Source organism: Hylobates moloch, unplaced genomic scaffold (genome assembly GCF_009828535.3).
Source record: "Hylobates moloch isolate HMO894 unplaced genomic scaffold, HMol_V3 SCAFFOLD_1, whole genome shotgun sequence".
Taxonomy (NCBI): Eukaryota; Metazoa; Chordata; class Mammalia; order Primates; family Hylobatidae; genus Hylobates; species Hylobates moloch.
In genome coordinates, this window is record NW_026652276.1 from 102,122,349 (window position 1) to 102,148,937 (window position 26,589).

Sequence of the window (26,589 nt, forward strand, 5' to 3'; positions counted from 1 at the left end):
AGCCTCCAGGGTAGGGGGGATTACAGGTGCCCGCCACCACGCCCGGCTAATTTTTGTAAATAGAGACAGGGTTTCACCATCCTAGCCAGGCTGGTCTTGAATTCCTGACCTCATGATCCACCAGCCTTGCCTCCCAAAGTGCTGGGATTACAGATGTGAGCCATTGTGCCCGGCCAATTTTTGTATTTTTAGTAGAGATGGCATTTCACCATGTTGGCCAGACTGGTCTTGAACTCCTGACCTCAAGCGATCCGCCCAACTGGACCTCCCAAAGTGCTGGGATGACAGGCGTGAGTCACTGAGCCTGGCCTGAATGACAATTATTTATTCTCCACTTCTCCTGCTCCAGTGAGCTCCCCAAAGTGGGCATCACCTATTCATCCATTCATTCCACTCATATTTATTGAGTGCCAGGCCCCTTGGTAGGGGCTCCCTGCGCACATGGGGCTCATCATCATCGAGTAGTCTGGCCCCAGCCTCCGGCTTGGCACAGAATCAGTGAATGGTTTCCGGACATGGGCATATTAGTGGATGATTTGACAGGCAAATGGGAGAAGGGGTTGGGATGGCCTCCAGAGCTTCCAAAATGCACGTGAGGGTGAGAAAGGGTCCCACTGTGAGCTGGCTCCAGGCTGCGTTGTGCATTGTGGCCAGACCAAGGAAAAGTCCCAGGGAACAAAGAGATTTAAAAACCAGGGCCACACACAGCGGCACACCCCCTCACCCCAGTGCAGGCCCCTTCTTGATCATGTCTGAGGCCCCCCAGGCGTGGGCCCATCACGGCCCCACCCTCACCAGGCTGGATGGGCTTGGGGTTCTGTCTTATACACGTCCAAAGACCTAGAACCTATCAGAAAGCCAGTCTAGAATGGGCCATACAGCTCCTGGGATAAATAAAGGCCACGTGTTATTAGGTCCACAAAACACCAGGCAGCTGGCATGCCTTCTCAACACAGCCTGCCGTGAGGAGCCCCAGCTGTCCTCAAGGGCTGACCAGGTGAGTGACAGCTCAGCCACACTCCTCATCAGTGCCCTGCACTGTCTCACAGAGGCCCCCCCCCCGGCCCTCACTCCCGACTCCTGGTCAATATGGCCAACAGGAGACACTGGTGGTAAAAGCCAGGGTCTTCTCCCCTCCCTCTTGCTTCAGGGACATCGCCAGCAGTGCCCATGTCCTTCTTGGCACAGCCCTGCCAGCAGCCCTCCTAATTGTAGTCCCAGCTTCTAGGGTCTGGCAACACCCCGTCCCTCAGGGCAGCAGTGGCTCCTGCTGGTACCCATCTCATAGTTGCCTGCTCCCCACGAGACCCCCACTCCTGACCACTGGCCCTGGTCACCTGCCCGACCTGACCCTGGCGCATCTCTCCTCTCTGCCGCCACATCACACTGCCACTGCCCAGATCTCAGTGCGCTCTCTCTTCCCCAGCCAGACCACAAAAGAAGCACACGCCAGCACAGCAGGTCAGAGGCTGTTTCTTTATACAAAGGCAGACAACATGGACCCCTCAGCATGCTGCTGCAGTTCACAGGGGCCTGTCCCACCGCTTCTGGGGAGAGGAATCGGGGTGGGGGCGCCCGCAGCAGGGGAGACACTACACAGGCCTGGGACCGCCAAGCACACCAGCTGCGAGCTCCTGAAGGGCAGACACATGGACACTGTAACCACGAGCACAGCACAGCCACAGGGAGGAACAGTGGGGCTGGGGACAGACATCGGCAGCCACTGCCAACTGCTGCCCTCTTCTGCCATGAGTTCCTTGGCGAGGAGCCTTGTCTGTGTTACTAAAGAGCCACGTGACTTTATGTGATGGCAGAACATCTTGCTTTCTGCATCTGTAAGCTGGGCCAGTACACTGTACTCTACAGGGCTGCCGTGAGTACAGATGAGACTGAAACAGGGACATTGATCAAAGTACCCCAACACAGAGCCTGGCACATAGAGGTGTTCAATAAATAACTTTTGTCAGGAGAATCTTAGGGAGGACCTTCAGAAGGCCAAGTGAGATGACTTCCCTAGCAATTCCCTCAGGGCATGGGGACCCTGGAGGATTCCTTGGAGCCTGCAGCCCCTGGTGTGCCCAAGGCCCCAGAATACACCGTGCCAGGGCTGTTCACAGGCATGGGGGGCTGGATGCCCAGGGAGGTGCCCACAGAAGCTGGGTAGACACTGGAGGAGGTGGGGTTTGGACCAAAGTGGTTCTGCACATAGCACAGGCCGGAGGCAGGCTGGTATGGAGGTAAGGTGGGCATGTGCCCGGGGGTGCAGGAGGGCCAGGAGGGCAGCTTCTGACCACTGGCGTGCTGCGTCTGGGACACAGGGTGGCTTGGGGACAGGTGAGGGTGGCAGCTCTGTGTGGGGTAGGAGCCGGGCACCGGGTTCAGCCTGGAATGGAACAAGAGAGAAAATGGTCCTTCAGTGAGTCATGGTGAGGTCACGGCATCTTGTTGTGCTTGAGGTTGCCCCTCCTTTCTAGTACAACATGCCTTGGATGTTTTCTGTGACTTGCTCTAAGTACCAAGTGGGAGAAAGGTTAACCTCAACCAGTCAGACCACAGATGCCCAGAGAGGGTGGGGTCAGTTGCAGTCCTACAGCAAGGGAGTTGTATGAAAGGACACTGGACCTGCCACTGAGACCACTGGAGGGGTGACCTGCTCACAGCAGCTTCCAAACCAGATGGAGTGTCGGGACCAGGTCACAGCTGCCAGTGCCTGTGTGGCTGGCTCGATAATTCTGCCCAAAGAGAAGGGATTCAGGCTGGGCATGGTAGCTCACACCTACAATCCCAGCACTTTGGGAGGCCGAGGTGGGTGGATCACCTGAGGTCAGGAGTTCGAAACCAGCCTGGCCAACATGGTGAAACTCGGTCTCTACTAAAAATTAAAAAAAAAAAATTAGCCAGGTGTGGTGGCAGGTGCCTGTAGTCCCAGCTACTCAGAAAGCTGAGGCAGGAGAATCGCTTCAACCTGGGAGGCAGAGGTTGCAGTGAGCCAAGACTGTGCCACTGCACTCTAGCCTGGGCGACAGAGCGAGACTCGATCTCAAAAAACATTTTTTTTAATTAGCTAGGCCTGGTGGCATGTGCCTCTAGTCCCAGATACGTGAGAGGCTGAGGTAGGAGGACTGCTTAAGCCCATAAGTTCGAGCCTGCAGTGAGTTATGACTGTGCCACTGCACTCCAGCCTAGGCAACAGAGCAAGACTCGGTCTAAAAAAAAAAAAAAAAAAAAAGAATTTATCTATCAAGAAGAGCCTCTGAGGAGACAAGCTGTCCAAACGGCCATCTTGCTGCCAAAATAAACATGCGTGTCGTGACATGGCCCAGGACCCACTGTCAGGCTGCCTGAAACACAATATTCTGTTCTGAGTGTCTGCAGCAGGCCCCAGACCTGAGGAACTGGACTCCATGTCATGTGGGGAACACAGAAGGAACACCATCTTCCTCTTAAACTCTAAAATCTGCCTGTCACAGTGAGGCAGGATCAGACCTGGCACCGGGTGTGGCAGTGTCTGTGGGGCTGATTGCAGTTCAGCATGGAAGAACTTTTTTTTTTTGGAGATGGAGTCTCGCTCTTTCGCCCAGGCTGGAGTGCAGTGGCACCATCTCGGATCACTGCAAGCTCTACCTCCCGGGTTCACACCATTCTCCTGGCTCAGCCTCCCGAGTAGCTGGGACTACAGGCGTCCACCACCGCACACGGCTAATTTTTTGTATTTTTAGTAGAGACGGGGTTTTACCGTGTTAGCCAGGATGGTCTCGATCTGACCTCGTGATCCACCCGCCTCGGCCTCCCAAAGTGCTGGGATTACAGGCGTGAGCCACCGCGCCCGGCCCTTCAGCGTGGAAGAACTTTCTCATCAGGGCCAGTCTTGGAGAGTGAGCTCTTGTATGTGACATACAGTTGGAGACCACCATCAGCTACTACAGAGGGGATTCCTTGGTGACAGACAGGTCCCCAGATTCAATGAGAACAACTAAAACCCACAAAACACCTAGTCCTAAATGTACAGTCTCCCCCACATTGAAACCCCAGGAATTACTTGCCCGAAGCAATGATGCGGTGAGTCCGCATTTCTGTTTTCCCAGCAGCCCTCCTGGCCTTTTAGAAAAATAGTCCAAGGGCTCTAAGCTGTTGACAGCTGGGAGCACCTCTTGGAAGAAGCTCCAAGGGGCAGCTTCCTATTCAACAAAAACCCCACATCCGGGCCAGCGTGCAGGGGAAAATTTACTCCACAGCTGGTGGCGGGCCAGAAAGGGCCACTGACCAAGCACCTTGCCTTCTGATACAGTTTGGACGTTTCCTTTGCTCCAAATCATGTGTTAAGATATGATCTCTGGCCGGGTGTAGTGGTGGGCGTCTGTAATCCCAACTACTCGGGAGGCTGAGGCAGGAGAATCGCTTGAACCCAGGAGGCGGAGGTTGGAGTGAGCCGAGATCACACCACTGCACACTGGCCTGGGCCACAGAGCGAGACTCCATCTTAAAAAAAAAAAAAAGATCCCCAGTGTTCCAGCGCTGGAGGTGGGGCTGAGTGGGAAGTGTCTGGATCACGGGGGCAGATCTTACGTGAGTGGCTTGGCTTCCCCGCAGTAATGAGTTCTCCCTCTGAGTTTAGGTGAGAGCTGGGTGTTTAAGAGCCTGGTACCTCCCTCCCTCTCTCAACATGTGGTGCCGCCTCCCCTTCCCCTATGACTGGAAGCTGCCTGAGGCCCCACCTGAAGCAGATGCAGGCACCATGCTTCTAGTGTAGCCTATAGAACCGTTAGCCAAATAAACCTCTTTTCTTATAAATGACCCAGGCTCGGCTGGGCACGGTGGCTCACGCCTGTAATCCCAGCACTCTGGGAGGCCGAGGCAGGCGGATCACGAGGTCAGGAGTTCAAGACCATCCTGGCTAACACAGTGAAACCCCATCTCTACTAAAAATACAAAAAATTAGCCGAGCGTGGTGGCGGGCGCCTATAGTCCCAGCTACTCAGGAGGCTGAGGCAGGAGAATGGCGTGAACCCGGGAGGTGGAGCTGGCAGTGAGCTGAGATCGCGCCACTGCACTCCAGCCTGGGCGACAGAGCAAGACTCCATCTCAAAAAAAAAATAAATAAATAAGTAAATAAATAACCCAGGCTCAGGTATTTCTTTACAGCAATACAAAATGGATGAACATGCCTTTCCCAACAAGCTCCTTTTTTTGGGGGAGGACCACTGAAGGAAAGAAAAAGTCCTACACTGTGAGGTCTCAGCATGGACAGAAAGCAGCAGAGAACTCAGAGGCAGGAGGCACTGGGAACAGGGGAAAGGGAGGGAGGTGGCCTCCTAAGCAGGGGACATGCTTCCAGACAGCCCTTCTCCTGACTCTGTTACCTGAAAACACAGGAGACTCGTGGATGAGAAAGACCCTTGTCCTCTTTGGGCCTCCTCTATAAAATGAAGAAGCGAGGCCACACAAACTCTGGCGGCTTACCAGCACTTTCCATCTGAGAGTTAATGAGCCAAATGGAAAACAGTAAACCTCAACAGAAAACCTGGGCCGGGCCACCTCCTAAGCAGCCTAGTTGGCTGTGTGGACTGTCTGCACCTTTTTTTTTTTTTTGGGAGACAGTGTCTTGCTCTGTCGATCAGGCTGGAGTGCTGTGGTGCCATCTCAGCGCACTGCAACCTCCACCTCCCAGGTTCCAGTGGTTCTCCTGCCTCAGTCTCCCGAGTAGCTGGGACTACAGGCACTTGCCACTACGCCCAGATAATTTTTGTATTTTTAGCAGAGATGGGGTTTCACCATGTTGGCCAGGCTCATCTCAAATTCCTGACCTCATATGATCTGCCCACCTTGGCCTCCCAAAGTGTTGGGATTACAGGTGTGAGCCACCGCACCCAGCCCTGTCTGCACTTCTTATCAAGGCTACTGTGTGTCACAGCCCAGGCTGACCTGCAGCAGGTATGTGTCTAACATCAATGAGATAGGGGCCCTCCTGCCCAGCCTGTCTACAAGTCACTCAGGATCACACATTAAGTGTCCTGAAATGCCTTCCCTTTCCTGCTGTCACTACTTCAGAAGCAGTTGTGCAGAATCCAGAATGCTCAGAAGACATCTGTGCATGATTTTCCGATCTGCCGTACCTCATTTCTTTATCACTCATGGCAATAAACCAGCCATACCCTCTACATGCCCTGGAGTTGCTTTAATAAGGTTAGGCCAGGCTCAGTGGCTCACACCTGTAATCCCAGTACTTTGAGAAATCAAGGAAGGATCGTTTGAGACCAGGAGTTTGAGACCAGCCTGGGCAACAAAGTGAGACCCCCTCCCTACAAAAAATTTAAAAGTTAGCCAGGCATGGTAGTGTGTGCCTATAGTCTCAGTTACTTGGGAGGCTGAGGTGGGAGGATCACATGAGCCCACGAGTGTGAGGCTGTAGCGGGCTATGATCATACCACTGCAATACCAGCCTGGGCAACAGGGCAAGACCCTGTCTTCAAATAAAAAAAAGAACAGAAAAACAGAATAAGATTTTTCACAGTGTTTGGCCAGGGGCAGTGGCTCATGCCTGTAATCCCAGCACTTTGGGAGGTCGAGGCAGGTAAATCACAAGGTCAGGAGTTTGAGAACAGCCTGGCCAACATGGTGAAGCCCCATCCCTACTAAAAATACAAAAGAATTAGCTGGACGTAGTGGTGGGCACCTGTAATCCCAGATACCCAGGAGGCTGAGGCACAAGAATCACTTGAACCCAGGAGGCGGAGGTTGCAGTGAGCTGAGATTGCGCCACTGCACTTCAGCCTGGGCGACAGAGTGAGATTCTGTCTCAAAAAAAAAATAAAATAAATAATTTTTTTTTAAAAAAGATTTAACAGCATTTAAGGGTTCTGTCACTTACTTCCGGCTCTGGGCTGCCCTCCTTTCGGCTGAAGACCCTGAGACGTACTTGAACACGGATATCCTCCTCATCAGGCTGAAGGGGAAGGTCTGATCGAGCTTCAGTGCCACTCGCTCTGAGAGGTCGATGGAATAGCAGTAGGTGAGGCCATCTGAGGTTGGCGTGTTAAGTGAAATTGGAGGCAGCAAAGGGAGGAGGGCCGAACACTCCCTGGGGAGAACACAGGTTCCCACTCACTCTACAGAAGCCTTCATGCTTAGCACGCCGCACACTCCGGCTAGAGTTTGCAGCTCAGGGGGAACCCAGAGCCAAAGGCTTCTTTTTTTTTTTTTCTGAGACGGAGTCTGGTTCTGTCGCCCAGGCTGGAGTGCAGTGGTGCGATCTCTGCTCACTGCAAGCTCCGCCTCCCGGGTTCACGCCATTCTCCTGCCTCAGCCTCTCCGAGTAGCTGGGACTACAGGCGCCCGCCACCACGCCCGGCTAATTTTTTGTATTTTTAGTAGAGACGGGGTTTCACCGTGGTCTTGATCTGCTGACCTCATGATCCGCCCACCTCGGCCTCCCAAAGTGCTGGGATTACAAGCGTGAGCCACCGCGCCCGGCTCTTCTTTTTTTTTTTTTTTTTTTGACACGGAATCTCGCCCGGGCTGGAGTGCAGTGGCGCGATCTCGGCTCACTGCAAGCTCCGCCTCCTGGATTCACACCATTCTCCTGCCTCAGCCTCCCGAGTAGCTGGGACTACAGGTGCATGCCACCACACCCATCTAATTTTTGTATTTTTAGTAGACAGTGTTTCACCATATTGGCCAGGCTGGTCTCAAACTCCTGATCTCGTGATCTGCCCACCTTGGCCCCCCAAAGCGCTAGCATTACAGGAGTTAAGCCACTGCGCCCAGCCCAGAGCCAAAGGTTTCTATTCACTGTACCTCACCGGGAATGAATACGCCCAACAGCAGGGGGTATTAATGCCGTCCCTTCTCCTACACCCACCTGTGCCATCACTTGCACCCTTCTAGCCACTGCAGTCAGTCAGAAGCCAGCACATGCCTCTGCTGGTGTAGCGGGATGAGGCAGGAGGCTGTACCAATATCATCCCCAGGGACTAACACCTCTTGTCCTTTTATCCCAAATAGAGGGCACCTGCCTCAGTGCCACCATGTGAGCTTCATGTGGGCCTCTCTGGCTGTGCTTCCTCCATACCCTGTCACCATCCCCAGTGACTCGGTGGCATCCTGGTCATCTGACCTAAGTCACCCACCACTGATTAGGCAGCCACAAAGATTCAGCCTTTGAATAAAGGCTATGCTAGACTCTCCTGAAAAAAGCTTAGAAACAAACCTCAAGTTTCAAGCTAATCTTCAAGGAAGTTAACTGCCTATCAGAAAAGTCAACATTTTTAAAGGAAAACAACAAAATCTAGAGCCCCTAATCAGCATTCACAGTGTCTAGCATAAAATAAAAAATTATCAGATATGAAAAAAAAGTAAAAAAAAATTATGATCAGATGAGAGTCAGGCACGGTGGCTCACGCCTGTAATCTCAGCACTTTCGGAGGCCAAGGCTGGTAGATCACCTGAGACCAGGAGTTCGAGACCAGCCTGGGCAACATGGTGAAACCCTGTCTCTACTAAAAAAAAAATATAAAAATTAGCCGGGTGTGGTGGTGCACACCTGTAGTCCCAGCTACTTGGGGGGCTGAGGCAGGATTGCTTGAGCCCAGGAGGCAGAGGTTGCAGGGAGTTGAAATCACACCACTGCGCTCCAGCCTGGGTGACAGAGACTCTGTTTCAAAAACATAAAAAATAAGCCCGATTTTATCTACTTGACACCCCAGACCCTCCAGCCTGGTTCACCCTTTGACATGCATTGTGCTATAGCTCTCTGCTAGGAAGGATACAGGCCAGCCCAATGGACAGCCCGCAGACATTACTGAGGAAAGAGGTCTGGGGAATGAGCCACGAGGCACCCAGCAGGAGCCACGGAACCAGGACTGAGGGCACAACCATGCCAAACACCAGGGCCCGCCTCATCCGAGAACGGACGGTGGTGACTCCCAGCATGGCAAAGGCCACTGGGGTGAAACCTCTGGCATCCTCCACTTCCCCCAGCTTCGACAGTGATGAGACAGCCTCGAATGACAGGAAGATGATAGCGGAGAAGATGGCGAAGATCACGGTGAAGAAGCAGTGGCGGACGGTGCCCACGGTTCTCTCGAAATTGCCAGCAAAGCGCCAGATGATGATAGCGCCGCAGAGCAGGGAGATGGGATTCTCGTAGACAAAGATGTAGGTTACCAGCCTGTAAACTGCAGAGGGAGCCGGGTTAGAGGCCTGGCGGCAGGTTGCTCCCAGGAGGGAAGCCAGGTTATAAGCCGCCTAGGAAAGGCAGAGAGCCCCCGTGACAGAGAAGTGAGAGCCAGCGAGTTGCAGCAGGAGGCAATACAAGCAGTGCGTTCAATAATGAAGGACCCAGAGCCTCAAAGGAGAGGCATGAATATCTAATCCCTACACTTCCCCAGGCCTGGAGCAACTCTTAGCGGTAACTGACTTCCATAGGGAAAAAAATAATATTTTTTGGTAGAGGGCAGTCTCTGAATTTGTAAAGTGCTTTATAATCCTTTTTTAGGTTTTCATACTGACCTACCTCACTGGGCAGTTTGAGGGTTAATTAAGTGTAACAGCTTCGGGGTGGATTGAGTGGGTGTCACTTAACACTCTGTGTGCCAGTCTCCTCTGCTGTAATCCTGACCCCTCCTTCCATAGTGGCTGTTCAGAGGAAGAAAAAAGGGACCATGAATTATTTTGCAGCTGTAAGAATTATAACACTATCATTAACAATAAAGATTATAGAAATTATAAGTCTCCTCAGAAAGTGCTTATCCGATCTTACAGGTAGACTGATGCTTTATATGTAATAAGACATCAAAGAATCCTCCTTTTTCCTTTTTTTAAATTTTTATTTGTAGAGATGAAGTCTTGCTATGTTGCCCAGGCTAGCCTTGAACTCCTGGCCTCCAGTGATCCTCCTGCCTTGAATTCCCAAAGTGCTGACACTACACGTATGAACCATCATTCCTGGCCTACTTTGATTTTTCTAAAAGCAGTTATCGCCAGGCATGGTGGCTCACACCTTTAATCCCAGCATTTTGGGAGGCTTAGGTGGAAGGATCACTTGAGCCCAGGAGTTCAAGACCAGCCTGGGTAACATAGTGAGACCCCCATCTTTAAAAAAAATTTAAAAATTAGTCAGGTGTGATGATGTGTACTTGTAGTCCCAGCTACTTGGGAGGCTGAGGCAGGAAGCTCGCTTGAGTCCAGGAGTTGAAAGCTGCAGTGAGCTATGATTGCATCTCTGCACTCCAGCCTGGGTAAGACGAAGCCCCTATCTCTAAAAAAATTTTAGAAGTGGTTATCTCTAAGTATTTTTATGTCCCTGCAGGCCAAAACACGACTAAACTCAAGGAGAGAGACCAAAGAACTGATGGTAATATTGGACTTGGGAGTCTAAAGACTTGGAGTGGAATCTCGGCTCTATTACATCCAGGCTGGCTGAGTTTAATCATGTCACAGGTCTTCTAGGCGTCAGTTTCCTCACTGTAAAGTAACAAGAGTTAGATTGAGGACTTCAAAGGTCCCTTACGTCTCTAATGCTCACATATCCATGAAACCCACACCCAGGGAAGCAGTGAACCCCAGAAAGTGAGAGGTTAACGTTAGGTTGGCATTTTGCTTCTGTCTGTGAGGTGGTGCTGTGTATACCTAGGGTGGGGGGAACAGTTTTAGATTTGAGTAGGGAAGCAGGCTATGGGACTATATACCTCAGTCTGGCCATCTCCAGAGGCTTCATTATCTGAAGAGTACTTCATTATTTGTTGAGTATTTCCAAAACTGAAATTCCAAGTATAAACATGAAAAGATTCTAGAAGCAACTCTACATGATTTCGAGATTATCTACCGGAAGGCTCTATTTCCAAAACATCACAGAATAAAAAGAAAAATCTAGATTCCTATCTCAATTGTATGACGCAACAGCTCTGCGTCAATGAAACCTCAATCTTATCTAGATAACGGGCCAATAATAGGTCCTACGTCATGGGATCCTTGTGAGGGTTAAACGAAATTAATACATATCAGTGTGTGTGCTTTGCAAAACAGCAGGAGATATGCAAATTTCCTGTGTTCCTCTCGAGAAAATGAGGAAGTCACGGAGACTAGGAATGTCTTTTAGGAATGGATGTTTATACTTAATTGGTCTGCAAAATTTCTCTCCCCTAGAGAAAAATAAACACTTCTCTCCAAAGGCAGAAGACACCCTGGTACCCCATGAGCTGGGAATGGCAGTCAAGACTAAGATACAGATGAAAAAGCAGAAGAAATTCCAAATCTCAAGAGGGCAGGACGTTTATAGGGCTTATAGGGGTTTATAGATAAAGTCCAATTGTCGTGATGCAGGTGAGAGAAAAACGTTTTTCAGTGGGGCTTAGGCCTAAAGCAGACGTAGGTGTGTATGGGAAATGCGAGGGGGAGACGAAAAATCTTTACCCTTGGAGAGCGAGCATGGATTTGCTAGCGAATGGATTTGGGGCCTTGACCAGTCTGGTGGCGACAGGGAAGGGAACAAATTTGGGCAGGGAAGGGATTACAGTGATGACGAAGATCGGGTCTGCAGACAAAGGTGTGGAACATGGAGAGAAAGAGACGGTGCTGGAGGTCGGTCCTCCGGGGGGCGGGCATGGTGATGAGGACCGAGACAGGGGGAGACTGGCGGTGAGGCCTGAAGGGGCGAGTCCTGGAGGCTAGAGCCCAGGGACCGGCAAAGTCGGAGGACAAGGACTCGCCCCGCGATCCCGGCCCGCCCCTGCTCACCTTGCCAGTTGCGAAGGGCCTCGGACTTCAGCGTAAGGCCCGAGGGCGCCAGGGGCGGCTGCAGCAGGAACAGGCGAGGCCCGGAAACCAGCAGCGAGAGCAGCGCAGTGAAGAAAGTGGCGGATGGCACCTCGGGACACAAGCACCAGCTGCGATACCCGGGCCCCGAGGCCGCCATGGCCGCCGTCTTCCTGCGCTCCGCCTCGACGCCGGCTGCCGGTCCTCGGCTCCTTCCGCCTCCTCGCGGCAGTTTCCCTTGGCAACAGCGTAGGAGCCGGCCGAAGGCCACGCCTCCCAGAGGCCCCGCCCCATGCCAAGTTGCCCAATCCGGTCGCGTCGATCAGCCTGCCCCCGCGGGGGGGGGGCCGGGGGGGGGGGGGGGGGGGGGGGGTCGGGGCCACTTCCGGGTAGGAATGTTCCAGCACCGTGTTTGATTCCATCCTACTCGGGCTGGTACTGAAACTGCTCCTATAAACTTTAGGAAATTAATCAGGGAAGAAGGGAGGGGGAAAAACGAAAATAAACGAAGCTTGCAGCACACTCAGCGTTCATCACTAGATCACCTTGCTCTCCGACCTGCTTGCTCATAGCTCTGCATATCAGCCATGATAAGTGCCCATCGTCTGTCCTAGAATCACGTAGACCCTGTCACAAGGTTACAATTCCCCTTAACTCCATAGGTAACAACTTGAACATTATGAAACGTTTCTCCTTGGAGATATTCTTTCAGGTCCTGCATACCAGCATAATTACTGACACCAATTGTTGTGAAGGAGCTCACAGAAGGAGACTCAATGGGGACTGCAGTTTACACATCCTGAGGATTTCATCCCCCTTACCCTGACCAGTTGATGATCCCAATTTTCCAGCCCCTCACGCTTCAAAATGCCATATAAAATCCCAGCCTGGAACTCCTTGGGGAAGATGGATTTCGTGGTCTCCCCCCATCTCCTCCTAGGCACCCTGCCATCGTTAAGCCCTTTTTCTGCTGATAACCCTGCTTCCTTAGTGTAACTGGTCTGTTACTGCACAGCGGGCCTAGGCACCTGTTGGTCCTGTAACAATACCTCATGATTATTATGCCTTACAGCTCACAGAACTCTTTCATATCACGATCTCCCCATCTGTATTCATCCCTATTACACCAAAGAGGAAACAGGACTAGGCACGGCCCTGGGTAATTCAGTTACATGGCAAAGACAGAATTAGAACTCAGTTCCTCCTGCTGTGGCTGGGAATTGGCCTCCAGTACAGCCAGGGGCAGCTTCATCTTCAGATTGAAGAAAAGGGGCAGGAGGCTGGGCGAGGTGGCTCATACCTGCAATCCCAGCACTTTGGGAGGCCGAGGCGGGCGGATCACGAGGTCAAGAGTTGGAGATCAGCCTGGGCAACATGGTGAAACCCCGTCTCTAATAAAACTACAAAAATTAGCCCGGCATGGTGGCGCGTGCCTGTAATCCCATCTACTCAGGAGGCTGAGTCAGGAGAGTCGCTTGAACCCAGGAGGCGGAGGTTGCAGCGAGCCGAGATCCCACCACTGTGCTCCAGCCTGGGTGACAGAGCAAGACTGTATCTCGGGGAAAAAAAAAGAAAAAAGAAAAAAGAAAAGGGACAGGAAACGGAGGAAGGATTCAACGGAAGGGACTCAAAAGTTAGGGATCTATTTCAGCACTTTACAGTTTGAAAAGTGCTTTTGCTGGAGAACAGCTGTTTAAGGTAGACAGCTGGAATGTCATTCTCCCAATTATAGATGTTTCTGAAGGGGAGGTAACTTGCCCAAGGTCACCAGTGGGAAGTAGTAAAACTAAGATTTGTGGTTTTTTTGTTTTTTTTTTTGAGACGGAGTCTCACTCTATTGCCCGGGCTGGAGCGCAGTGGTGTGATCTCAGCTCATTGCAACCTCCACCTCCCAGGTTCAAGTGATTCTCCTGCCTCAGCCTCCCGAGTAGCTGGGATTACAGGCACCTGCCACTATGCGTGGCTAATATTTTGTATTTTTAGTAGAGACGGGGTTTCACTATGTTGGCCAGGCTGGTCTTGAACTCCTGACCTCATGATCCACCCGCCTCAGTCTCCCAAAGTGCTGGGATTACAGGCTGAGCCACCACGCTCGGCCATAAAACTAAGATTTGGATACAAGGTTGGTGAGTCCCAGCCTTCTGATATTTTCACTGTTTTCCTGAAATATGTTGCCAACCAACTGTACATAAATTTGACTTGAGGCTGCGTAGACTACTGAAAAAATACCAGTGGCTTCAATCTCTATGCTAATGTGGTGGATAACAGGTCTATTCTTTTTTTTTTTTGAGATAGAGTTCGCTCTTGTTGTCCAGGCTGGAGTGCAATGGCGCGGTCTCGGCTCACTGCAACCTCTGCCTCCTGGGTACAAGCGATTCTCCTGCTTCAGCCTCCTGAGTAGCTGGGATTACAGGCGCCTTCCACCATGCCAAACTAATTTTTTTTTTGTATTTTTAGTAGAGACGGGGTTTCACTGTGTTGCCCAGGCTGGTCTTGAACTCCTGGGCTTGAGCAATCCTCCTGCCTTGGCCTCCCGAAGTGCTGGGATGACAGGTGTGAGCCACCATGCCTAGCCTGTTGTGTGCTTTTTACATAGTTACTCATTACATTTTCACAACCCTTGTGAGGCTGGTTCTGTAATTATCCCCATTTTACAGATGAAGCAATGGAGATACAGAGAAGTTAAGTAACTTAAAATTAGGCAACAAGTCTTCCAGGAATTTTTTTTTTTTTTTTTTTTTGAGACGAAGTCTTGCTCTGTCACCCAGGCTGGAGTGCAGTGGTGTAATCTCTGCTTACTGTAACCTCCTCCTCCCTGGTTCAAGCAATTTTCTGCCTCAGCCTCCCGAGTAGCTGGGATTACAAGTGTGCCACCATGCCCAGCTGATTTTTGTATTTTTGTAGAGACGGTGTTTCACCGTCTTGGCCAGGCTGGTCTTGAACTCCTGACCTCGTGATCCACCCGCCTTGGCCTCCCAAAGTGCTGAGATTGCAGGCATGAGCCACCACACCCAGGCTCTTCCAGGAATCTTTTCAGACTTCTTCCCACTCCCGATCTTCTCTGAGTTTCCATCATGTGTTCTGTGACATCGTAGCTGTGGTAGCGCTTCCCATATTATACTATCATTGCGTGTTTGTGCCCGTAATTGTGAACTTACCAAGGGCAGAAGCCATGTCTGATTTATACCTGTGTCTGTATCCACAGCCCTGGCACCTAACACACAGTGGGGCCACAGAAAATGTTCAATGCAAAGTTCTTAGCCCTGATGCCTTTGGGATGTGACCTACTTCCCTTCTTTGTCTCTTCTCCAGAAGCCGAGGGTTCTCATGTAATCAAGACCCCTGGGGACTGTTATAACAACAGCCACCATCCTGAATGCATTTCACACTAAGAATTTCAAGATATTTTTTGAAGAGGAGACCTGAGGTACACCAGTCTAGGATGGCATGGCCAGTCAGCCCACCTAGCTCTCTGTAGAAAGAGTTTTCTGCATTTGCTGTGCAGAGGGTTTAGGCTCGGAGAGGGCAGGTGCAGGAGATATTCACATTTCCCTTAAGGGAAACCTAGGATTACAGGTGTGAGACACTGCACTTTTTTTTTTTTTTTGAGATGGAGTTTTGCTTTTGTTCCCCAGGTTGGAGTGCAATGGTGTGATCTTGCCTCACCACAACCTCCACCTCCCTGGTTCAAGCGATTCTCCTGACTCAGCGTCCCGAGTAGCTAGGATTACAGGCATGCACTAGCATGCCCGGTTAATTTTGCATTTTTAGTAGAAATGGGGTTTCACCATGTTGGTCAGGCTGGTCTCGAACTCCCGACCTCAGGTGATCCACCCACCTCAGCCTCCCAAAGTGCTGGGATTACAGGCGTGAGCCACCATGCCCGGCCCACTGGACCTTTTTGTTGTTGTTTGTTTGTACAGACAGAGGTCTCACTATGTTGCCCAGGCTGGTCTCAAACTCTTGGGCTCAAGTGATCCTCCTGCCTGGGCCTCCCAAAGTGTTGGGATTACAGGCATGAGCCAAGCCAAAAACCAGGACATAAATACCATGTTATACTGGCCATTTCCTTTAATGTTCCCTTAAAGGAGACTTCAATGGCTCCTACATTAGCATTTGAGAAGCAGCCAGTGTGGAGCTGGTGGAGCTCAGGCTGAAAGTCAGGAAGAAGCAGGACCTCACCCTGGCTCTTTAACTCGCTGCCTGAGTGATCTTGGGTAAGGAAGCTTCAGTTTCCTCATCTGTAAAATGGGAACTAAATCTTATCTTGCAGGGTTTTGATGAAGAAAACAGATAAGAAGATTGACTGAGGGACAAATAGGATGTGAGGAGGTCACACTGCGAGTTAGTGCAAGAGCTAGGATTTGAACTTGGGTCGTTAGATCTCTAAAGTTGTCCTATTTCTTTTTATTTTTTTGAGACAGAGTCTCACTTTGTTGCCCAGGCTGGAGTGCTGTGGCGTGATCTCGGCTCACTGCAACCTCCACCTCCCAGGTTCAAGTGATTCTCCTGCCTTAACCTCCCCAATAGCTGGGATTACAGGCACACGCCACCACACCCTGCTAATTTTTGTATTTTTAGCAGAGACAGGGTTTCACCATGTTGGCCAGGCTGGTCTCAAACTCCTGGCCTTAAGTGATCCACCTGCCTTGGCCTCCCAAAGTGCTGGGATTATAGGCATGAGCCACTGCACCTGGCCAAGTTGTTCTTTCTTTTTTTTTTTGAGACGGAGTCTCACTCTGTCACCTAGGCTGGAGTGCAGTGGCACGACCTTGGCTCACTACAAGCTCCGCCTCCTGAGTTCACACCATTCTTCTGCCTCGGCCTCCCGAGTAGCTGGGACTACAGGTGCCCACCACCATGCCTGGCTAATTTTTTTGTATTTTTAGCAAAGACGGGGTTTCACCATGTTAGCCAGGATGGTCTCGATCTCCTGACCTCATGATCCACCCACTTTGGCCTCCCAAAGTGCTGGGATTACAGGCGTGAGCCCCTGCGCCCAGCCAGGTTGTTCTATTTCTACCACTACGCACATCTCTACCATGGCAGGTATAACATGGTATTTATGTCCTGGTTTTTGGCCAGTCACAGTGGCTCACGCCTGTCATCCCAGCACTTTGGGAGGCCCAGGCAGGAGGATCACTTGAGCCCAAGAGTTTGAGACCAGCCTGGGCAACATAGTGAGACCCCTGTCTGTACAAACAAACAAACAAAAAAGAAAGGCTGGGTGCAGTGGCTCACATCTGTCATCCCAGCACTTTGGGAGGCCAAAGCAGGAGGATCGCTTGAGCCCACGAGTTTGAGACTAGCCCTTGGGCAATATAGTGAGACCCCCATTTCTATTATATTAAAATATATATTTTTTAAAAAGTCCTGTTTGTTCTTTCTTCCCAGACTGTGAGCTTCCTGAGGGACAGGACCATGTAGAGTCCTACACATAGTAGGCCTTCAGGAAATGTCTGGAAGGAAGGAAGGAAAGAAGGGAGGCAGGCAGGCAGGCTCTTTGAATTTTTTGGCTTTTGGCAGAAGTTCTTACTCCTTTTTGTCATATCTGACACATCTGATGAAACCTAGGGACTCCTCATGTAAATGATGCTTTTTTTTTTTTTTTGAGACAGGGTCTCATTCTGGTGCCCAGGCTGGAGTGCACTGGTACAATCATAGCTCACTGCAGCCTCCAACTCCTGGACTCAGGCAATCCTCCTGCTTCAGCATCCCGAGTACCTAGGACTGCAGACATGTGCCACCATGCCTGGCTAATTTTTGTATTTTTTTTTTTTGTAGAGACAGGGTCTCACTATGTTGTCTAGGCTGGTCTTGAACTCCTGGGCGCAAGCAATCCTCTTGCCTGGGTCTCTCAAAGTGTTGGAATTAAAGGAGTGAGCCACCACACCTGGCCAAGAATGTTGCTTTTTAAATGGATAAAATAAAATACATTGAATTACCAAGGAAGCCCGTAGTTATCAAAATATTAATAAAAACAAAATCGTGCCTGTAATCCTAGCACTTTGGAAGGCTGAGGCAGGTGGATCACCTGAGGTTGGGAGTTCAAGACCAGTCTGACCAACATGGAGAAACCCCTGTCTCTACTAAAAATACAAAAAAATTAGCTGGGTGTGCTGCTGGGCACCTGTAATCCCAGCTACTTGGGAGGCTGAGGCAGGAGAATCGCTTGAACCCAGGAGGCGGAGGTTGCGGTGAGCCGAGATTGCACCATTGCACTCCAGCCTGGGCAACAGGAGCAAACCTCTATCTCAAAAAAAAAAAAAAATCATACTCTATGTGCTGCTTTATGGATGCATTAAATAACAAGATCTAACAGCAGGCCTGATAGCTACCATAATTTTGAAGCATAAGTGATTTTTTTTGAGTTTTCTATAAGTGGAACATGGTATGAACATAACTATGACTTCTACTGGTGACAAAGTTACTGGTACTGGTAATAGGACTGTGTTTCGTTGCCTATATCCATAACTGATAAAATTGCTAAAGTTCAGTTAAAGATTAAGTTAACATTGCTCATGACGCAGCAGTGGGCATGAAAAATAATTAAGTTTTTTTTTTTTTTTTGGAGATGGAGTCTTCCTCTGTGCCCAGGCTGGAGTGCAATGGTGTGATCTCGGCTCACTGCAACCTCTGCCTCTCTTCGAGCGATTCTCCTGCCTCAGCCTCCTGAGTAGCTGGGGCTACAGGCACGTGCCGCCATGCCCAACTAATTTTTTGTATTTTTAGTAGAGATGGTTTTTTTTGAGACGGAGTCTCGCTCTGTCACCCAGGCTGGAGTGCAGTGGCGCGATCTCGGCTCACTGCAAGCTCCACCTCCCGGGTTCACGCCATTCTCCTGCCTCGGCCTCTCCGAGTAGCTGGGACTATAGGCGCCTGCCACCACGCCCTGCTAATTTTTTTGCATTTTTAGTAGAGACGGGGTTTCACCGTGGTCTCGATCTCCTGACCTTGTGATCCGCCCGCCTTGGCCTCCCAAAGTGCTGGGATTACAAGCGTGAGCCACCGCGCCTGGCCAAGATGGGGTTTTGCCATGTTGGCCAGGCTGGTCTTGAACTCCCGACCTCAAGTGATCCACCCGCCCTGGCTTCCCAAACTGCTGGGATTATAGGTGTGAGTCACTGAGCCCAGCCAAACGAAATAATTAAGGTTTTACCCAGCAGGAAGCAGAATATGAATCAGTAGTGGGCTGAAAATAGCATCTTGAGAACTTGGGATCCTGAGATGTTGTCACTGAGGTCTGGGGCTTGGAAAAAGGAAGAGATGGGGTGGTCCCTTCCTCTCTGTGCCAGTCAGGTCATCCTAAGAGTTCTGGTTCTTCTTCTAGACATATACTCTGAAAAAAGATGTAGGCAAATTGGAACTTGTGCAATAAAAAGTGACCAGGACTGGGACAGAGGGGAACCTTCCAATGACGTCTGATGAGGAACAGTTACAGGGACCAGGAGGCCTCCCTGGAGAAGCTTCAGGGGTCCTGGCCACTGGCTGAACGATCTGAAGGGCTCACTGGGAGGAGAGGAAGACGATTGATTCTGTGTCACTCCAGAGGGGAGAGCTAAGGCAGAAAGCTAGAAATGAGAGGAGACACACTTGACTTAAGAGAGAACTTTCTTCCTATTTTCTTTTTTGGAGACAGAGTCTCACGCTGTCGCCCAGGCTGGAGTGCAGTGGTGCGATCTTGGCTGGCTGCAACCTCCGCCTCCCGGGTTCAAGTGATTCTCCTGCCTCAGCTTCTTGAGTAGCTGGGATTACAGGCATGCACCACCATGCTCCGCTAATTTTCGTATTTTTAATAGATACGGGGCGTTCACCATGTTGGCCAGGTGGGTCTCAAGCTCCTGACCTTAAGGGATCTGCCCGCCTTGGCCTCCCAAAGTGCTGGGATTACAGGCGTGAGCTACCACACCTGGCCACTGATTTATTAATTTGGTAAGTATTTATTTAGTGCCTCCTGTGTGCCAGGCCTTGTGCTGAGCACTTTGGGTTTACAAAAGGAGGACAACAGAAGAGTCTTTGTAGAGGACTCTCTAGTTTACAAAGCACTTTCCAAAAGCACCACTTACCACTTTTTTTTTTTTTTTTTGAGACAGTTTCAGTCTTGTTGCCCAGGCTGGAGTACCGTGGCAAGATCTCGGCTCACTGCAACCTCCGTTTCCCTGGTTCAAGAGATTCTTGTGCCTCAGCCTCCCAAGTAGCTGGGATTACAGGCATGCACCACCATGCCTGGCTAATTTTTTGTATTTTTAGTAGAGACGGGGTTTCATGGGGTTGGCCAGGCTGGTCTCGAACTCTTGACCTCAGGTGATCCACCCACCTCAGCCTCCCAAGGTGCTGGGACCGCAGTCATGTGCCACCACATCCAGCTAATTTTTATTTTTTTTATTTTTTTGTAGAGAAGGGGTCTCACTATGTTGCCCACGCTGGTCTCAAACTCCTGGGCTCAAGCCATCCTCCCACCTCGGCCTCCCAAACTGCTGGGATTACAGGCATGAGTCACCATGTTTAATATTTACAACAAATCTGGAAATTGGATATAACAGCTCCATTTTTAGGAGAATCTCAAGGCTCAGAGAGGTAAAGTGACTTGGTAAGCTCACACAGCCATAGAGCAGCAGAATCCACATCAGCTCACCTGACAGTAGGTTCATGGTTCTTCTTCCTACACCAGGGGCTCCTAAGCTTTGTGGATTGATAGGCCCCCCACAAACCTGCCTACACTATATGTTTTCACTTTGTAACTTGGGGAGGAAGAGGAGGAACTTGGCATTTGCAATTGAGTCACTGCACAAAGGAAAAAATGTGGGTGGGAGGGTGGGGCTGTGGTATATCTTTTTTTTTTTTTTTTTTAAATCAAGAGAGTCTCTCTCCATCCCCCAGGCTGGAGTGCAGTGATGTGATCTAGGCTCACTACAACCTCTACCTCCTGGGTTCAAGAGATTCTCCTGCCTCAGCCTCCTGAGTAGCTGGAATTACAGGTGCACGCCATGACACCGGCTAATTTTTGTATTTTTAGTAGAGACAGGGTTTTGCCATGTTGGCCAGGCTTGTCTTGAACTCCTGACCTCAAGTGATCCATAGGAGTATAGGCAGTTCATATTTGAATTGTGACATGGCTTCAAGTTTACTTCCTGGAATGTTATAGACCAAAACTATTTTTTTTTTTTTTGAAACAGAGTCTCACTCTGTTGCCCAGGCTGGAGTGCAGTGGCATGATCATAGTTCACTGCAACCTCCACCTCCTGGGCTCAAGTGCTCCTCTTGCCTCATCCTCCTGAGTGGCTGGTGCTACAGGCACATGCCACCATGCCCAGCTAATTTTTAAAATTTGTTTTTTTTGTAGAGATGGGGTTTCGCCATGTTGGCCAATCTGGTCTCAGACTCCTGGGCTCAAGCCATCCTCTTGCCTCAGCCTCCCAAAGCGTTGGGGTTATAGGTGTGAGTCACCGTACCTGGCCCCAAACCACTTTCGAAGCAAATAGGTCTTACTACACATTGTGCAGCAGGACAAGCAACCCACCACAAACGAATCAATCATGATGAAGCTAAATGAACAGCAGTGTGTAATATAAAAACAAGAGCAGCTCAAGTGTAGAGTATAACCCAGGCGGCAAAGGCATTGGTCCTGTATCTGTGGGCACATGTGCTGAAATTCCTGCAAGGCAGCCAGCCTTCTTGGAAAGATGTTGAGGAAGCATTCTAAATACTAGAAATGTGCTGGTTTCTATTTATTTTATTTTTATTTTTGAGATGGAGTCTTGCTTTGTCGCCCAGGCTGGAGTGCAGTGGCGTGATCTTGGCTCACTGCACCCTCTGCCTACAAGGTTCAAGCGATTCTCCTGCCTCAGCCTCCTGAGTAGCTGGGATTATAGGCGCCTGTCACCAAGCCTGGCTAATGCTTTTGTATTTTTAGTAGAGACAGAGTTTCACCATGTTGGTCAGGCTGGTCTCAAACTCCTGACCTCAGGTAATCCGCCCGCCTTGGCCTCCCAAAGTGCTGGGATTATAGGTGCAAGTCACCATGCCTGGCCACAGCCAGCCTTCTTGGAAAGGTGTTGAGGAAGCATTCTAAATGCCAGAAATCTGCTGGTTTCAATTTATCAATCTAAACCAATATGACCCTCTATAATCCAGAAAGTTATCAATAAGTAGCTCATGTCTGTAATCCCAGTGCTTTAGGAGGCCAAGGCAGGATTGCTTGAGGCCAGGCATTTGAGACCAACCTGGGCAACATAGTGAGACTCCATCTCTACAAAAAATTTTAAAAATAAGCCTGGCATGGTAGTGCATGCCTGTAGTCCCAGCTACTCGGGAGGCTGGTGGGAGGATTGCTTGAGCCCAAAAGTTGGAGGCTGCAATGAGCTGATATCGCACCACCTCACTCTAGCTTGGGCAATAGACTGAAAAAAAAAAAAAAAAAAAGGTAACCCATATAGAGAAATGAAAGTAATGTAAATGGAATTGGTTGTAATTCACCCATAAAGACCAAAGTTCTGTCTCTAAGATCTGAGTGCTATGGGGGATTTAAAGCTGACAAACATCAAGCATCACAGAACAGAGTAATTAATTTCTCCATTCACTCAAAAACATTTATAAAAATGTAATACGCTGGGCATGGTGGCTCACGCCTGTAATCCCAGCATTTTGGGAGGCTGAGTCAGGTGGATCGCAAGGTCAGGACTTCGAGACCAGCCTGGCCAACATGGTGAAACCCCGTCTTTACTAAAGATACAAAAAGTTAGGTGGACATGGTGGCACGCGCCTGTAATCCCAGCTACTCAGGAGGCTGAGGCAGGAGAATTGCTTGAACCTGGGAGGCAGAGGTTGCAGTGAGCCGAGATCACGCCATTGCATCCAGCCTGGGCGACAGGGCGAGACCCCATCTCAAACTTGTTCTGACTTTGCTGTACTAAGCATGCATGGTTTCAGCAATGAAAGCAATATATTGTAGAATTGACACTGAGCCTTGATCATCTTTACTTTCCCAAATTATTCCATTTCCCCATTCCCCACCTCATGCAGTATACATGGCAAAGAAAGATATTAAAATTTGAGCCAGTGATGAAAAATATTTATTTTTGACACATCAGCATTTTTTTGGTAAACGGAAGATCTAGCTATATTGCCCAGGCTGGTCTTGAACTCCTGGCCTCAAGCAATCCTCCTGCCTTGGCTTTCCAAAGCACTGGGATTACAGACATGACTATATTGGCATTAAAAAAAAAGTTTTATTAAAATTTTATTCACTGAGGCCGGGTGTGGTGGCTCACGCCTGTAATTCCAGCACTTTGGGAGACCAAGGCAGGAGGATTGCTTGAGGTCAGGAATTCAAGATCAGCCTAGTCAACATGCCAAAACCTCATCTCTACTAAAAATACAAAAATTAGCCAGGCGTGGTGGCAGGCACCTGTAGTCCCAGCTACTCAGGAGGCTGAGGCAGGAGAATCGCTTGAACCCAGAAGGCGGAGGTTGCAGTGAGCCAAGATTGTGCCACTGCACTCCAGCCTGGGCAACAGAATGAAACTCCGTCTCGAAAAAACCAAAAAGGTTTAATTTACTTACAATAAACTACATATAAAATCATATAGTATAGATTTTGATACATTTTGACATATATATATATGCACACACCCATGAAACTATCACCACAATTTAGATAATGACACACCCACCACCCCCAAAAGTTATCTCTCACCCCTCTATAATCCCTTCTACTCTATAATCCCTGCCTTCTTTATCCCCAGGCAACCAATGGCTGTTTTGTGTCACTGTAGATTTGTTTAGATTTTCTAAAATGTTACATGAATGGAATCATATAATATGCACTTGTGGTTTTGGTCTAGTTTCTTTCACTCAGCCAGATGATTTGAGATTCATCATGTTGTTGCTTGTATCAATACTTCTTCCCGGCTGGGCGCAGTGGCTCACGCCTGTAATCCCAGCACTTTGGGAGGTTGAGGAGGGAGGATTGCTTGAGCCCAGGAGGTCCAGGCTGCAACAGTGAGCCATGATCGCGTCACTGCACTCCAGCCTGGGTGACAGAGCAAGACCCTGTCTAACACACACACACACACACACACACACACACACACACACACACAGACACAGACAGACAGACAGAGAGAGAGTGTGTTGCGTGACTCAGCCTTTAAGCTTAGCTTTCCCTTTGGCATAAGTTTTGGGGGTGCTGAGATTTCACATTTTCCCTTTACAGGTGCATCGTAGGGTTTAGGAGGTGATATCTCACTTTGCATAGCTGAGACAGCTCTGGAACCAGTGCCAGGCACCCCACTTAGCCAGTTCTGGGGTGGTTCCTGGATTGACCCTCCACCTCCATTGCACATCTGCAGACCCATTGGGAAGGCATGGAATGACTGCAGGGATGGAATGGTTGAGGGTCGGGTGTGACCTGGACCTCATCCACCACCTGGGCATCCCAGGGGAGCAGGACATCAGGTCCCTCTGGCCCCCCACCCCGGGTGGTCCCAGCCTCTCAGGCCTGTGCCCCAGGGAGCAGCGCGGCTCCTTGTTCAACAGGAGGTTGTCATCAGTAGAATGCAGGGGTTGGTTGCCAGCTCCGGACTCCAGCTCATTTAACTGCTCTGCAGCCCCCACACCGGGTCCTCACTGCCCCGTGGTGGATGGACAGCTGGGTTCGGCTTCCTCTGGTCTGATGGAGAAATAGCCTCGTCCCAAAGCGGAATACTGTCCTCTGCTGGCTGGCCTGTGACATGGCTCACTTACAGACGATGGCTTTAAACAGGCACCCCAATGCCCCAATTTCCCCAGGTCCATCGTACCTTCGGGCAATCCCCCGAAGTTATGAAACTGCAGCCTACCTTCCCTAACATTCATGTGCCATGCTCTCTTTCCCCACATTCATAGGATGGGCACAGTCTGCAGGTCCACTGCCCAAGCACACATCCCCTTGGGAAGAAATGCCAACTCCCTCCGAACCCTTCTGGCTGGCATCCCTTAGATGTCCCCAACACTTGCCTTCAGCAGGGCACGGGAAGCGAGATGGGCAGGAGTCAAATAGTGTAGGCAAGCCCTTGGAGGCCGTGGTAAGGAAAGTAGACACTATTTCCAAGGACAGTGGGAAGTTGCTTAGAGAGGTTAAGCTGGGAGGGTAATAACTAATGACCCATTTATGTTTTCGAAGGAATGGGAAACAAGCACTCAAAAACATTGCTGATGAGATCGAAAATGGGTGCAATTTTTTTTTTTTTTTTGAGACCGAGTCTCGTTCTGTCACCCAGGCTGGAGTGCAGTGGTGCAATCTTGGCTCACTGCAGCCTCCATCTCCCAGGTTCAAGTGATTCTCCTGCCTCAGCCTCCTGAGTAGCTAGGATTACAGGTGCACGCCACCACGTCTGGCTAATTTTTGTTTGTTTGTTTGTTTTTTGAGATGGAGTCTCCCTGTATCACCCAGGCTGGAGTGCAGTGGCATGATCTTGGCTCACTGCAACCTCTGCCTCCTGGGTTCAAGCAATTCTCCTGTCTCAGCCGCCCAAGTAGCTGGGACCACAGGCACACACCACCACGCCTGGGTAATATTTGTATTTTTAGTGGAGATGAGCTTTTACCATATTGGTCAGGTTAGTCTCGAACTTCTGACCCCAGGTGATCCACCCGCCTTGGCCTCCCAAAGGGCTGGGATTACAGTCATGAGCCACCGCACCCGGCTCGGTGCAATCTCTATAGAAGAGAATCTGACAATATCTATCAAAATGACAAATGTACATATATTTGATCAATTTCACTTCTAGGATTCTAACTTGTAGCTATCCTTGCTTAAGTGCAAAGTGGTTAAAGAAGTTATTCATTGCAGCATTGACTGCAATAATAAATGATTAGAGATGACCCAGATGTCGATCAATGTGGGAATGATTAATAAATTATGGCGTGTCCTTCCTTTTTTTTTTTTTTTTTGAGACATATTGCTGTGATGGGATCTCGGCTCACTGCAACCTCCGCCTCCTGGATTCAAGCGATTCTCCTGCCTCGGCCTCCCAAATAGCTGGGATTACAGGTGTGTGCCACAATGACCCGCTAATTTTTTGTATTTAGTAGAAACGGGGTTTCACCATGTTGGCCAGGCTGGTCTCAAACTCCTGACCTCAGGTAATCCACCCACTTCAGCCTCCCAAAGTGCTGGGATTACAGGCATGAGCCACCGCGCCTGGCCAATAAATTATGGTGTGTCCTTTTGAAGGAATCCTCTGCAGTCATAAAAACAAAACCAAAAAAAAAAAACCAAAAAAAAAAAACCCAAAGTAAGGAAGCTAGTATCCATATGGAATGCTACCTAAGATATTTTATTGAGAGAGGCAAGGTTCCTAACAGTGATTATAGTATGTTACATAAATAACAAAAGGCTTTAAAAGGTATAGGAGAGGCCAGGCACTGTGGCTTATGTCTGTAATCCCAGCAGTTTGGGAAGCTGAGGTGGGAGGATCACTTGAGCCTGGGAGTTTGAGGCTACAGTGAGCTATGTTCACAACACTACACTCCAGCCTGGGTGACAGAGAGAGACCCTGTCTCAAAAAAAAAAAATATCTATATATATATACATATATAGATATTTTTTTTTTTTGAAACAGGCCAGGCACAGTGGCTCATGCCTGTAATCACATTGCTTTGGGAGGCTGAGGCAGGAGGATCTCTTGAGTCCAGGAGTACAAGACCAGCCTTGGCAACATAGTGAGATACTGTCTTTACAAAAATATTTTTTATGTTAGCCACGCATGGTGGTATGTGCCTGTAGTCCCAACTACTTAGGGGGCTAAGGCAGGGGGATTGCTACGGCCAAGGCAGGGGGATTGCTAAGGCCAAGGA

The 26,589-nt window shown here is 49.8% G+C and overlaps 1 protein-coding gene across 5 annotated transcripts; it reads right to left on the reverse strand.

Annotated features, from left to right (window-relative positions):
* Positions 1-1,462: 1,462 nt before the first annotated feature.
* On the reverse strand, positions 1,463-11,994 carry RHBDD2 (rhomboid domain containing 2). Of its 5 annotated transcripts, none has more exons than XM_032756370.2 (6): positions 11,734-11,843; positions 10,686-10,755; positions 9,512-9,633; positions 8,766-9,173; positions 6,869-7,019; positions 1,463-2,383 (listed from the first exon to the last, which is right to left on the reverse strand). In XM_032756370.2, the coding sequence occupies exons 4-6, from the start codon at positions 8,926-8,928 to the stop codon at positions 2,026-2,028; spliced, it is 672 nt and encodes a 223-aa protein (XP_032612261.1). In that variant the 5' UTR covers positions 8,929-9,173; positions 9,512-9,633; positions 10,686-10,755; positions 11,734-11,843; the 3' UTR covers positions 1,463-2,025. The 5 variants fall into 5 exon arrangements, with proteins under 5 accessions (XP_032612261.1, XP_058299924.1, XP_032612256.1 ...); XM_058443941.1 differs by having other exon boundaries at positions 9,508-9,633; XM_032756365.2 differs by lacking the exon at positions 10,686-10,755 and having other exon boundaries at positions 11,734-11,881.
* Between the last annotated feature and the right edge of the window lie 14,595 nt (positions 11,995-26,589).